General features: G+C 30.7%; 1 protein-coding gene across 1 annotated transcript; it reads left to right on the top strand.

Moving 5' to 3' along the window:
• The first annotated feature begins 11,936 nt into the window (after positions 1-11,936).
• Positions 11,937-13,164, top strand: LOC120151905 (TIR-only protein-like). The gene is made up of 2 exons (XM_039164208.1): positions 11,937-12,450; positions 13,062-13,164. The coding sequence occupies exons 1-2, from the start codon at positions 11,945-11,947 to the stop codon at positions 13,162-13,164; spliced, it is 609 nt and encodes a 202-aa protein (XP_039020139.1). The 5' UTR covers positions 11,937-11,944.
• Positions 13,165-14,018: the final 854 nt, after the last annotated feature.

The raw sequence follows: 14,018 nt of genomic DNA, 5'->3' as shown, positions 1-14,018 counted from the left end.
CTCTCATCTTCTCTTTGTTGAAGGTATCCCTAACACTCCTGCTTTGTTGTGTGTGCTTTTACAAGTTAGTTGCTCAACCTCCTGCAATTCTTGGGTTTTGACCTTTGAATTCCTTTCTATTTTTGGATATCCACTTTTCAAATTTCTTGATATTATAAAATGTAGGTTAATATATTTCGGTTAATAGATCGGATATTTTTTAATTAATTTTTGGAAAAAATAAAAATTAATGTTATAAAAAAATTTATGTTTAAGCATATGAACAAATATCGTTTTGAAGTTTTATGGTTAAATAAATGAACAGATATCGTTTGAGGTATGATGAAGTTAGAAATGATGAAGTTGGAGAGGTTTGTAATCCAATAAATCATGGAATGGAAACCTGTGATTTATTTTCTATTCGTTACATTTTGGGTTAAAATTCGTATTTAATATCTAAATTATCTGTTTTAATCCGTTTTAGTATCTAAACTTTCAATTTTTTCAAAATCATACCTAACGTTTAGTTTTCATTTCATTTTAGTACCCATCTTTAAAAACTTACTGTCGTAACTGGTTTTCGTCCGGGCACGAAATATTATACTTGGCGGGAAAATTGATGTGAATAAATAGTTTTGAAAATAATTTGGGAGTCGCCATCGGCCTTTTGGATCAGGTAGGTCGAATACCTAAAAATTATTTTTTTAAAAGAGTTTTAAGAAAACATCAATTAAAAAATGAACTGATCTGCGTTTATAACCAAAAATTCGTTCTTTTTAATAATAAAAAGGGATTCGTGGTCGGTTACGTTTAGGGAAGGATTAGCACCCCTACAACGCCCAAAATTGGTACTTTTTAATTATAAATTGTCTCTATTATTAAAAATTTTAAAAATTCAAAAATATATTTAATTTATAATCCTATTATTTCAAAATTATATAAAAAATATTTATTTATTTAAAAATATCGGAAAAGAACTTCTAGGTGCCTTAAGACAGCTCTTTTCTTTGATATTGATAAATATTAATTTAAATAATATTGTTTAATTTTAACATACCAGAATAGGACATCCAGTTGTATTAAGACTGTCCTTTTCTTCGATATTAAAAATAAATATTAAAAATTTTTAATTACTATTATATATATATTTATGAATACATAAAAAATATTTAAAAATAAAACAAATAAAATTAAAACAATAAAAATACAACTAGAACGATATATTTAAAATCAGTAAAATAAATGAAAACATTTAAAATAAATGACTAAATTATAGTAAAAATAAAATTAAAAACCTAATTCATAATTAATCAAAATATTAGGGATTAAACATGCTATTTCTTTATTTTATTTATTTAGTGACTAAAATAAAATTATCTAAAATTCGAATATTATAATAAAATAAATTAAAAATATAAACTAGGGATTAAAATATTATTTATTAAAATTAAGGGATTAATTCTGTTATTTATCCTAAATATATTATTTTAATAAAAAGGACTAAAATAAATAAAATTAAAATTTCGAGATCAAATTAAAAGTATTATGAATTCGATTTAATGACTAAAATGTAAAGTTTACAAGTTCGGAGGACTGCGGAAAGGATTTAACTATTTTTTAATTACACGCATAGTCCTTCCCGAAACGACGTCGTTCGGGAAGGACTATATAAGGTCCAAAACGGCTGGCCCGAAGGGCCAGCCTTCATTTCTCCTTCTCCTTTCTCTCTCTTCTCTGAGAGAAAAAAAATTTCTCTCGCTTCTCTCTAAAATAGAGAGAAGCCAGACGGCCGGCCTCCGTCTGCCGGTGTTCGTCCGCCGCCAACCACCGCCGCCGGCCACCGTCTTCGGTGGCCGGAATAATTTTTTTTTACATTGAAACGTAGATCGGACCGTCCTAATGACGGTTCCGATGATCTTTTCCTTTAAACGGCTCCCGATCGGAGCAAATCTAAAAAATATACCTTCGGTTTTTCGAAGGTTTTGGTGAGATCCGATGGTCGGCTTCCTCGGTAAGTTTCTCTTCTTCCTTTTTCTTTCTTTTCTGTTTCTTTGCTGCGTTTGTTGTTGAGATCGTTGGTAGTATTTGATTTCTCTGTGTTTTTCTTCTTTCTGTGTATTTTCTGTCTCTCTTTGTCTCTGGCTCTGTTGTTTCTGTGTCCTCCCTCCTTTTTTTTCTTGCAGGTTCGGGTGGTGGCTTTTATAGCCACCACTGGTGTGGTCATCGGACCGGTCCGAAGAGTGAGTTTCGGTGAGTCACCGGACTTCCAGTGGTGACTCACCATTTGGGAAATACGTGTGCGGCTACGGCCGACCTTCTGGTGCCTTCGGTTGGGACGTGGCAGCGGTGGAGGCAGAGGCGGCTAGGGATTAGGGTTAGGAAACGCTAACTGAAACCCTAAATGTTTAGGGTTTCGGTTTGGGTTTTGGGCCGGTTAACTGGGCTTGTAATTTAATATTATTTATATATGTATTTAATCTATTTAATAATAATAATAATAATGATAATAATAATAATAATAATAATAATAATAATAATTATAGTAATAATAATAATAATTATAATAATAATAATAATATTTATAATATGGGTAAAAAATTAGTATCTTCACTTACTATTAGTTTTTTGTCTGTTTTAGTACCTTTTTGATTTTTTTCAAAACTTAATATTAAATTTTGAATACGGTACTAAAATGAAACAAAAACTTAAGTTTTTAACGGTGGGATACTAAAATGAAGCAAAAACTAAAGTTTAGGAATTTGTGTAAATTACGAGTTTAATATCTAAATATCTATTTTGGGTCCATTTTAGTACCTAAACTTTTCATTTTTTTCAAAATCATACCTAAAGTTTAGTTTTTGTTTCATTTTAGTACCTTGCTATTAAAAATTTAACGACGCTGCATTTTTATGGGTAAATTGTATATGATGGTCCATTGTAGTTTTTTTTCCAAATTATACCTAAAGTTTTGTTTTGGTCCATTTTAGTGCCAAAAATTTCAAAAAAAAAAATCATAATCATACTAAAATTAATATTGACCATTACAATGTTAGTGTGATAATTTATAGTGTTGATGCAATATTTATGATGCTAATATAGCCGTTCATGTTGTTGACATGAAGGTCCACAAAGTTGATAGTTGATATGACAATTTATGATAATGACATGACAACCCACAATATTAATATGATGGTCTATAGTACATAATTACAAAGGAACTTAATTGATTGCTTTAGAAATTTTAAGGGTTTAGATACTTGTTTTGTTTTCCATACCATCATTGTTAAAATTTGGCTTAAACAAAAAAATAAGCCCTTGAATTAGATTTTTCTTTGCTTTAAGTCCTTAAAATATTTTTTGATTAAAATTTTAAATTATTATATGTAACCACTTTAAGCACCAAAAGTATTTTATGGTCAAAATAAATCCTTAAACTATGTTCCATTTTACTTTAAGTCTCTAATTTTTTTTGGTCAAAACAAGTACCTAATTCTGTGTGATATGTCAATATCTCATTGGTTGAAAAAAATTTCTAATTGAACAAATCATAGGACTTAGAATGATTATATATAATAGTTTAATGATTTATTATTGAGTCAAATGATCAAGGAAAGTGAACAAGAGGGGGGTACATTGGTAATAAAAATTTGTTGGAAGCATAACCAATAATTAAGAAATTGACACAAGAGATTTATAGTGGTTCAACTTCCTTAATGAAGTCTACATCCACTATCTTAGCTTCTCAATTAAGGATTTCAATAAATTCTCTAATTTGTTCTAACCCTTTAGGACAAGGTGTACCATACACAACACTAAGACTTATACCCCAAAGTCTTAAGTGTTCAACCCTTCCCAAGAAGTAATTACAAATGAGCAAAGTTTTTAATATCATCACAAAGATAATTTATTTGCAAATTGAAACTCTCACACACACTCAAGAACGCTAGAATGAAAATACAATGAATGGAATAGTATTCTATGTAAAAAAGACACAATGGAATAGAAATTTGGCTCTAATTGCTCTTTGATTGTTGGAATAGCTTTCTTGTCCTCACTTGGGTTGTTTGAAGACCCTTTTTATATGCCCTTTATGATTTCTAGTCGTTTGTCGTTGTTGGAAGAATTTTGGAGCCATTTGAAACATTAAATTCGCACATTTAAGGCTACCTGCACACAAAGTTTCGAAACCTGGGGAAAGTTTCAAAACTCTTCGAAAGAGGAATTAAAAAATATGACTGTTTGACTAGGGGTGTGAACGACGCGAATCAAGCAATATTGCCAAGCTCAACTTAACTTAAAAACTTTATATGTAAACTCGACTCGACTCAAAAACTTGCAAGCTTAAAATTTTTAATCTCAACTCAAACTCAAAAATAATATTGAAACTCAACTCAAAAAGACTCAAACTCAAAAATAAATTCAAGAGCTCAACTAAAACTCGAGTCTCAAACTCAATTAAAACTCAATTTTGAACTCGATTTTGAATTCGACTCAAAAAAAATTCAAAAACTCAATTAAAGCTCAAATTTCAAACTCAATTAAAACTGAATTGAAGCTCGATACAAACTCAATTCAAGCTCAATTCAAGCTCGAGGATTGTTTTGACCGTGCGTATCCCTTGCCTTTTATAATAGACTCAAAGATTCTCTCTCTATTCACTACCGATGTGGGATTATTTTCAATTCACAACTCTAGAACTTTCTCCTCACCTTCTTCCCCTGTTTTTTTCCCGTCAAAAAGCCTTCTATTTCACACATTTTCCCACCACCCAAACACTCCTACTAGGGAATTAATTGTTGAGTGCTTTTAAGGCAAGCTGCTAATATGTTGTTATAGTGATGAAGTATTGTTATTAGGTTTACATATTCTTTCAAGTCTTATGAAATTGGTTTCTGTTACATTCATTGTGGTCAGGTTGCGAATTTCTGTAGTGCTGAAGATGATGGGACATTCTGGAGTCGCTGGATAAAACCAGATGCCATTGGTCAAGCTGAAGTATGATACTGCTGTCTTCTGTCAATCTCATTCCTACCAAAAGTTTCTTGAATGTTGCTTGTACATTTTAGGGTCTATGTTTCTATTAGGCAATTAGTTGGATCCATTTGCCTAAGTTATTCTTTTTGCATTAGGATGCTCTAGCTCCTCGTGCTGCAAGAAATACCAAGAGTTATGTCGAAATAAGTCAACCTGAGAGGAGTAGCAAAAGAAAGAAGAAGGGTTCTGATCTTCAAGAGCTTCAGGAGAGAGGTCAAAAGCGTCGTAAAGCAGAATACTCTGCCCCTGTGGCACCAATGATTGAGGGAGCAACTGCTCAAGTGAGAGGATGGTCTTATGGGAATCTTCCTAAGAGAGATGCAGTGCGATTTTCTCGAGCGGTATAGTTTCTTGTCTTCTGGAATTTGTCATATGCATATAAGAGTATATTCCTCCACATTTCTTTCCGTAAATGGATATTGGTACTTAAATAGAATCTGCAGCACGTTTTCTCAATCCATGCAGCATTGAAGTTCTCGAAAGTTAAATTAATTCTTAGATGTGTTCTCACCTACATCTTTCTTTATACTGTATTTATTTTTGACAATTTCTTTATTGCTTCAAAATTCAGGTTTTGAAATTTGGGAATGAGAACCAAATCACTTCGATAGCAGAGGAAGTTGGTGGTGCTGTTGTAGCAGCTCCACTTGATGCACATATTGAGCTTTTCAGTGCCCTTGTTGAAGGGTGCAGAGAAGCTATAGAAGTGGGAAATGTGGAGCCTAAGGTTCGTTGAAGGAGTAATGAATTGTATTTGGTTCCAATTCTATACTTTCATACTTTATCCAATGTAATTCTAAAGCCTTTTAGTGAATCTTATATATTATTTGGTAATTCCCTGAAGGGACCATTATTGGACATCTTTGGTGTTCCTATCAAGGCAAATGATCTGTTCTTTGGGTTCCTGTCAAAGTCTTTAGGGTTTATGATTTAGAGTTTAAGGTTTAGACATTAATTAATCGACTTGGTACAGATTTATGAGATAAGTATGATTTAGGGTTTATGATTTAGAGTTTAGGATTTAGTTTTGTTTAGGGTTTAGAGTTTATTGCAAGGACATTAATTAAATTTTGAGGGTAGTTGTATTATAGAATTTTTAATATATTTTTAAAATTTTATAATTATCAATAGTGTATTTTTAATATATTTTTAATAATGTAATTTTAAAAAATCTAAAATTATAATATAACATTTTTTCGAGCTGCTCACGAGCTTTTCGAGTCGAATATCGAGTAGTTCGTTTCGGCTCGTTAAGAACTCGAGTCAAGTTCATTCGATCCGAGTATTTATCGAGCCTTGACCGAATCGATCTCGAGTAGCTCGCGATCTGTCTCGTCTCATTTACAGCCCTACGTTTGACTCCAAAGTATCAAAACTGCAAGGTAAGTTTCGAAACTCTTGTCAAAGTTTCGAAGCTTTTGTAAAATTTTGAAACTCTAAAGCCTACTGTTTTGGAAAGTTTCGAAATTCCTTCGGAAGTTTCGAAACTCCTAGTCAAAGCTTGTTTAAAAACATAGTTGTTGACATTTTGAGATATAGACTTTGAAAATTGTTCTAAAGTATTTGAATGATATTTTTGACATAATTTAAACTTAAAATACTCATTTTAAAGATTTGAAATTTTTTAGGGACTTACAATTAATTTTACAAAAAATAATATATATTATTTTATATCAAAATCATTTATGTTTATCATTTATTTTGAATAAAAAATAATTTAGAGACCGAAAATGAAAGAGGGCCATAATTTAAGGGCCTATTTTACTTTAAGCCTTGGAATTTTAAACTTTATTCGATAGTTTAGAAAGAAAATTTCAAGAATGAAAAATTAGAAAGGGTAGAAAAGTGAAAATATTAAAAATTAAAATTTTATCTCCGTTGATATGCTTAGTAGGAATGATGAAAATATCGGAAAATTTATATTTTTTTCAAATTGAAATCGTGACAGTTAGGCAAGATTATAGTCTCAGGTAGAGAGTTATGTTACATCCCTATCCAGGAGCTTGTGGATGTTGCAGGGTCTCCCTAACTTAAGGGTACGTTTGGTTCACGAAATATAAGATTACAAGTGGAAATAAAAGATTACCAGAGAATAGGATTACTGAGAATGTTGTATTTTGTGTTTTGTTGGTTTAGCAGGAATGTAAGATTACCGTGTTTGGTTAAAGGAATAAAAGATTATTAGAATATATATTTGACCAAATTGTCCTTATTATATATTTGTTTTTTTAACAAGTTTGAAAATATTTATATATTTTCTTTAAAAAAATTTAAATTCATAAAATTTATATAATTTTTTTTACAAAATTGAAAAATAAAAAGGTTTAATGAAAGGGTAAAATTTTATTTTAACCCCTGAACTTCATATAAAATTTTAATTATAGATTTTTTTATATAAATCTAAAATAGTTTAAGGATAAATTTATAATTTAACGTTTGTAGAATTTTTATTATTCAATGACAGAATAAGGATATTTTTGAAAGAAAAAAAATTTAAGGGCATTTTAGTCCAAAACGTCGGTAATCCAACAATACCTAAGGAATGGGAGGTAATGACATTCCCGGTAATATACCCCAAAAAATTCACTATTGGTAATGTAAGATTACCGGGAATGACACTCCCAACCAACCAAACGGGAGAATGTGGATTCCATTCCCATAGGAATCTCACATTCCCCTAACCAAACACATTCTAACTGTAATCTTGTCTAATTGACAGGCTGGTTTCAATTCGAAGAAAAAAACAATCCTCTTAATTTTTCATTCATTGCTTGATAGAGTTAAAAAAAATAGAGAAAATAAAATTAAAAACATGCATATTTTACCAACAACCAGTTGGTCTAATAGGATGAGATATTAGATCCCTTAAGTAAGGTCAGTAGTTTGAACCATGGTGTTTGCGAATGGAGCAAGCTGAATTTGGAGGGTCACCCCGCCTCTGCAATTCCGGATACCCGATTTGGATTAACCGATCAATAGATCGAATAGGAGTGATTAATTCAAAAAAAATGCATATTTTAAACTGACTCATATCTCTCTCCCATTTACGAATAAGGATGGGCATAAGTCGGGTTTGGATCGCGTTTAGGTTAACCGGACCCTACTCGAAAATTTTATACCCTCCACTCGACCCGACCCAAAAAATATACACCCTCCGCTCGATCCAAACCCGACCCGATCCAAAATAATAATAAAAATATTGTTTATTCAATAAAAACAGAGATTTAATTGAAAAAAATTATTTATAGAGGAATATTATTGTAATTTTCTCTAAATATATAAGAACAAAATTATATTTTTTTGGTCAGATCGGGTCGGGTATTTTTAACCCTAAATCCAGACCCAACCTGACTCGAACATTACCTTTAAATAAACTCGATCCGAATCCATTTTTTTATAAAAAAAATGACCCGATTGGGTCAGGTTAGAACCCATCGAGTTCGGGTCTCATTCCCATCTCTATTTGTGATCCTTTATTTTCGAGTTGAAATTATTTATTTTTAGTAGAGATGGATGCACTAAACCCCTTAGGAGGCAAAATGCATTCCATTAATTAAGGAAAAATAATTGTGACATTTAGTTAAATATCATAAGAAAAAATAAAAAAATTTACATACCCGTTATTTTTAAGAAATGAATATTAAAATTTTGAACTCTTATTCTTAAATTTCTGAATTCGACACTAATTTTTATACAGAATCCTGAAAAACGATCATCCTTCCTAATTTCTGTCCTCTCACTTTTTCTTTTTCTTATCAAACTCACTCATAATTCGTTTTCTTTCCGGTGTTTCACTCATTCCTCCCATCCTTTCAATTTTCCACTCAACCAATCAAAGTCTTAATATTTTAGTAATCGACTCTTTTAAAAAATTTAAGGGTCAAATTTGATTAAAATAATAATTTTTTTTCGAAAAGTATACATTAATAAGATAAAAATATATTAAAAATCTCTTTACTTTTAAAAAAAATTAATGTGATCCTCGTATTATTTTCTCTTAATGTGGCTCTCTAACTCAAAAAATAAATTTAATGTGTCCCTTTGATCAATATTTTTCGTCGTTGACCGTTACAGTATCGCTTGCCAGTTCACAGTGTTGACATGATAGTCTATATGCCATGTTTGAGTTACAAATTTAATCAATCTGTCATGTCATCTGTCATGTTAATATGTCACCCGTCATGTTAATATGTCACCATAGATTGTCACGTCAATACCGTGAACTGTCACATCAGCACCGTAGTAGTTAACGACAAAAAAACATTGGTCAATGACCACATTAGATTTATTTTCTGAGTTAGAAGGTTACACTGAAGAAAACAATACGAGAATCGTATTAATTTTTTTTTCAAAAATACATGAATCTATAACCTTTTTGCCTAATAATAATAATAATAAACAATGACTTCATCAGTCTGAAAGTATTGCGGTTTGGGTGGTGAAGATTCAGAAACTCGTGGTCTAGGTTCATAATCAAACTTTTAAAAAAACAATAGAAAACCACATTAATCACGTTCAGACATGAAAAGGCGGTAAAATCCAATGTCTTTAAATACGATTTCCATCTTAAAGACAAATTCTAAGTGCTTGTAGTGGAGGACCCTACAGAAGCCAAGCCAGACCAGTCGGGAAAAAAAAGCTGATATGAAACCGAGTCTAGGTTTGATTTCCACATGTCCCGGTTCATCTGACCAGAGAAAAGTTAGCGAAACCACTACAATTTACTTTATGTTCCTGCCATTAACCATGACTGAATCAAACATATGTTACTTTAATAAATAAATTATGATCACCTTATTCTAATTTTTAGTGATCATTTCATATTTTTTTTAAAAGTTTAATTATCAAAACAATAATTTAAGCCAGGAGTTATCTAATTCAATTTTTTTTGTATTAATAAATTAGTATTATTGAAAATATTAATTTCCTGATATGTGATATTTACATTATTTTTATAATATAAATATTTTAAATAAAATTAATTGATTTTAAAAAAATTAAAGCAAATATTAATAGTTAATTTTATTTGAAGAATATTAATTTCATTATTTTTAAAGTAAATATTAATTTCCAATTCACACTGCATTTTTACAACAAAAATTTCATTGGGATGGTTGTTATTATGGATGGTACTAAGGGTGCGTTTGGTTCACGAAATATAAGATTATTAGTGAGAATATGATTATCGGCAGGAATAAGATTAATGAGAATGTTGTTTTTTGTGTTTAATTCGTTTAGTAGGAATGTAAGATTACATTGTTTGGTTAAAGGAATAAAAGATTATTAGAATGTATATTTTACCAAATTGTCCTTATATTTGTTTTTTTAACAAGTTGAATTCTATTATAATTTCACTAATTAATTAAATATTTTCTTTAAAAATTTTAAATTCATAAAATTTATATAATTTTTTTTTACAAAATTGAAAAGATAAATAGGTTAATGAAAGGGTAAATTTTATATTAACTCATGAACTTCATATAAAATTCTAATTATGGACTTTTTTGTGTGAATCTAAAATAGTTTAAGGATAAATTTGTAATTTAACTTTCGTATAATTTTTTTTATTCAACGACAGAAAGAATGATATTTTTGAAAAAAAATTAAGGGCATTTTAGTCTAAAACGTCGGTAATCTAATAATACCTAAGGGAATGAGGGTAATTACATTCCCGATAATATACCTCAAAAATATCACTATTAAGAATAAAGGATTACGGGGATTGAGAATGTTTGCCAACCAAATGGGGGAATGACATTCCATTCCCCCGGTAATGTAATATGACTTGAACCAAACACTCCTAAGATTTTATGTTAAGAGATAAATTTATAAATTTTTAGAATATAACGAAATAAAAATTTTAAAAATTCTAAAATAATTATAAAAATATAAAAAAGTAAAATATAAATTTTTTAAAAGTTTTAAGGGATCTCGATCAATCTCTTAATGTTAAACCGTTAATATTTTTTATTGTTTTCTAAATTCAGGTGTGTGACATAATTAAATGTTGGATTAAGATTTAACTAGTTTTCTTTTTTTAAAAAAGAAATCACACGTGGATAGATAAATTAAAGGATTAAATATTATTAAATATAATATTATATAGTATAATATTAATAATTTGGGCAAAATTCACAAATGGTCCCGCTATAGGATGTTGTTTTGTTGAGTCTTTCGAATATTACAAATTATAAAATGATCCCTCGACTATAGGACGTTGCTTTGTTGAGTCCCTCGCCTATTAAAAGTTACAAAATGACCACCTGACTATTCATATGTTTCAAACTCGTCCTTTTCGGCTATAAAAGTTAATGGCTGTCTGAGCTGAACGTTAACATTCTGATTGGGATACGATAATGTTTTGAGATTCTGGGTTCAGATTTTATCATATCTCAGTCAACATGTTAACGTCTAGCTTATACTATAATCAGTTTATTATTGGAAAAATGTCGAGTTTGGAACATATGAATAGCCCGATGATCATTTTATAACTTTTAATAGTTGATAGACTCAATAAAGTAATGCCCTATAGTCGGAGAACCATTTTATAACTTTAATAGTCGGGAAACTCAATAAAGCATTGCCCTATAGTAAGTGATCATTGTGTATTTTACCCTAATAATTTATTAGTTACATATATATATATATATATAAAGCGTGTTTGAAGGTACAAAAATGGTCGAGAGATCGTCAAGCCATTCAAAAAAAAAAAACTTTTGTTTTCACTTTTTCTTTCATTTTCAGTCCATGATGTCAAAATAAACGAACAACTTGAATTCATACTATTCTTTGCCTTGACAATCAAGTTTTTTGTTTTAGATCACACCTATAAATCCCTCATCTCCCGCTCACAAATCTCTCGCCAAAACCATAAACAGATATACTATCATCGCTATCAGCTCCTCTTTGCTTTTCGCCTTCTTCCATAACAATGCTGCTGACTTGCTCATCAGCCGTCAAGAACCTGAGCCGTAAACTCGTCCGAGTTCAACCACCACCAACCCCAAACAAGGCGACCGCAATGACCCGACCCGTTTGCGACGTCTTCATCAACCACCGTGGGATCGACACGAAACGAACCATTGCCGGTTTGCTTCACGATCATTTGTTCAGGCTGGGTTTAAGGCCTTTCTTGGATAGTCGGAGCATGAAGCCCGGTGATCGGTTGTCCGGGAAAATAAATCCGGCTATCCGGAACTGTAAACTAGGAGTAGCGATATTTTCGCCCAACTACTGCGATTCGCGCTTTTGTCTGCAAGAGCTTGCCCTTTTGATGGAGAACAAAAAGAGGGTCATCCCAATATTTTGCGACGTGAAGCCTTCTCAGCTTCAGGTTATGGATTATGGGATTTGTTCGGCGGAGCAATTGGAAAGGTTTAATCGGGCTCTCGAGGAGGCTAAACACACGGTCGGACTTGCATTCGACACCGACAAAGGGTATCGACTATGAACTATCAAATACTGAAATACAATGTTTTTTAAGGCATAATTCTAAAATTAATCCCAACCTTTGTTAGAATGTCATTTTAACTCTTTTTTTTTTTAGCATTTTAACCTCTAACGTTTTAATTTTTTTATCAAAATAGTACCTGTTAAATGAAAAGTGTTGGTTGACTGACGGTCAACCCATGTTGGTTTAACACGTGCTTAATTGTTTATACGACACATGTCATATCGTCATTTTGATTGATGTGTAACATGCCACGTTATCATCTTTAGTGACGGATCCAAAAATATTTTTAAGATGAGCAACACATGTTAACAACATAAAATTTTTAAATAGGATAAGTACAAATAAAATTTTAAACTAGGCATCGTCGGTGAAATAATTAAATGCATGTGAAAATGTTACACTAACATGTGTTGACTTTTAGTAAACCAACGATTTTCATAAAATATGAATTATTTCGACTGAAAATCGAAACGTCGGAAACTACTAAATGGGCCAAAATGTTGATTTGGGAAAATGTTGGGGACTAATTTTAACATTATAATTTTTTAAAAGTTGATTTTGTCTCTATTTCTTATTTGTTTTTCCATTTATGCAGGGATTGGTCGGGGTTCTTGAATTCTGCAACCGAAGCTGTCATTGGGAACTTGGTGGAGTTGCAAGCTCAGAATTCAACACATATTCTGCGTGGTCGTGAATAATATATGCATGTGAAGATTCAGATACTCATTCCTGTGTAAATACACAGAAATTTTTATTTTCTAGACACTGATTAATTACTTTCATATTTGGAAATCTCCCGGACGTTGCATCGTTCGATTGTCGCACCATTGTGCCAATATCTCACGAGTGTTTTCGGCGGGATTACTAAAAATACTATTATATTATATAGTGACGGATTTAGAAATTAAAAATTAAAATCTAAAATTTTAATACGCTATTTAAAAAGAATAGGTATATAATTTTTTTATATTTATTTTTTTATTAATTAATTAAATTAAATTAAATTAAATATTTTTCTAAAAAATAATTGATGTGTATGCATAACGTGTAGGGTGTGTGTAAACTGTAAAGTCTGTTTCAGATTGGAAAGTCCACGTAGGATAAACGTTGGAAATTGAAAAAAAAGGTGGACGTATATCTCAATTAATCGCGCGATTCTGCTTTGTTTAGGGACGGTGATAGGCAAATGTTGTAATTAAAGAGCTAATTTGTTTTTGTATTTAAATAATTTTTATTTAATTCAAATCTAATAAAAAATTAAAATCATATTATGAGGTTCCAAATTAGATTTTTTGTTTAGAATTATATTCGATTGCATCTTGATTTTATAAGAGTTTACAACTATCCTCGTAAACTAAATATATAATTTGATTTTTTTTATAATATTGAAACTAGTCACTCTAGATTATATAAGTACCATACATAGAAAATGTTAAAAACTCAATCAAAGACCACCGAGAACTGTAAATTAGAGTTGAGCGTCATGAGGAACTATTCATGAACGTAAAATCGTGTATCTAAATCCAATTTGAGAGCCCATATATAGCAGGGA

Source organism: Hibiscus syriacus, unplaced genomic scaffold, assembly GCF_006381635.1.
Source record: "Hibiscus syriacus cultivar Baekdansim isolate YM2019G1 unplaced genomic scaffold, ASM638163v2 tig00111070_pilon, whole genome shotgun sequence".
Lineage (NCBI taxonomy): Eukaryota > Viridiplantae > Streptophyta > Magnoliopsida > Malvales > Malvaceae > Hibiscus > Hibiscus syriacus.
Note: the sequence above shows the minus strand (reverse complement) of the source record. Positions and strands in the feature narration are given on the sequence as shown.

Coding starts and splice junctions, on each gene's coding strand:
- LOC120151905 (XM_039164208.1), top strand. CDS start 11,945: ATGCTGCTGACTTGCTCATCAGCCGTCAAGAACCTGAGCCGTAAACTC. Junction 12,451..13,061: donor GCATTCGACACCGACAAAGG/GTATCGACTATG, acceptor CCATTTATGCAG/GGATTGGTCGGGGTTCTTGA.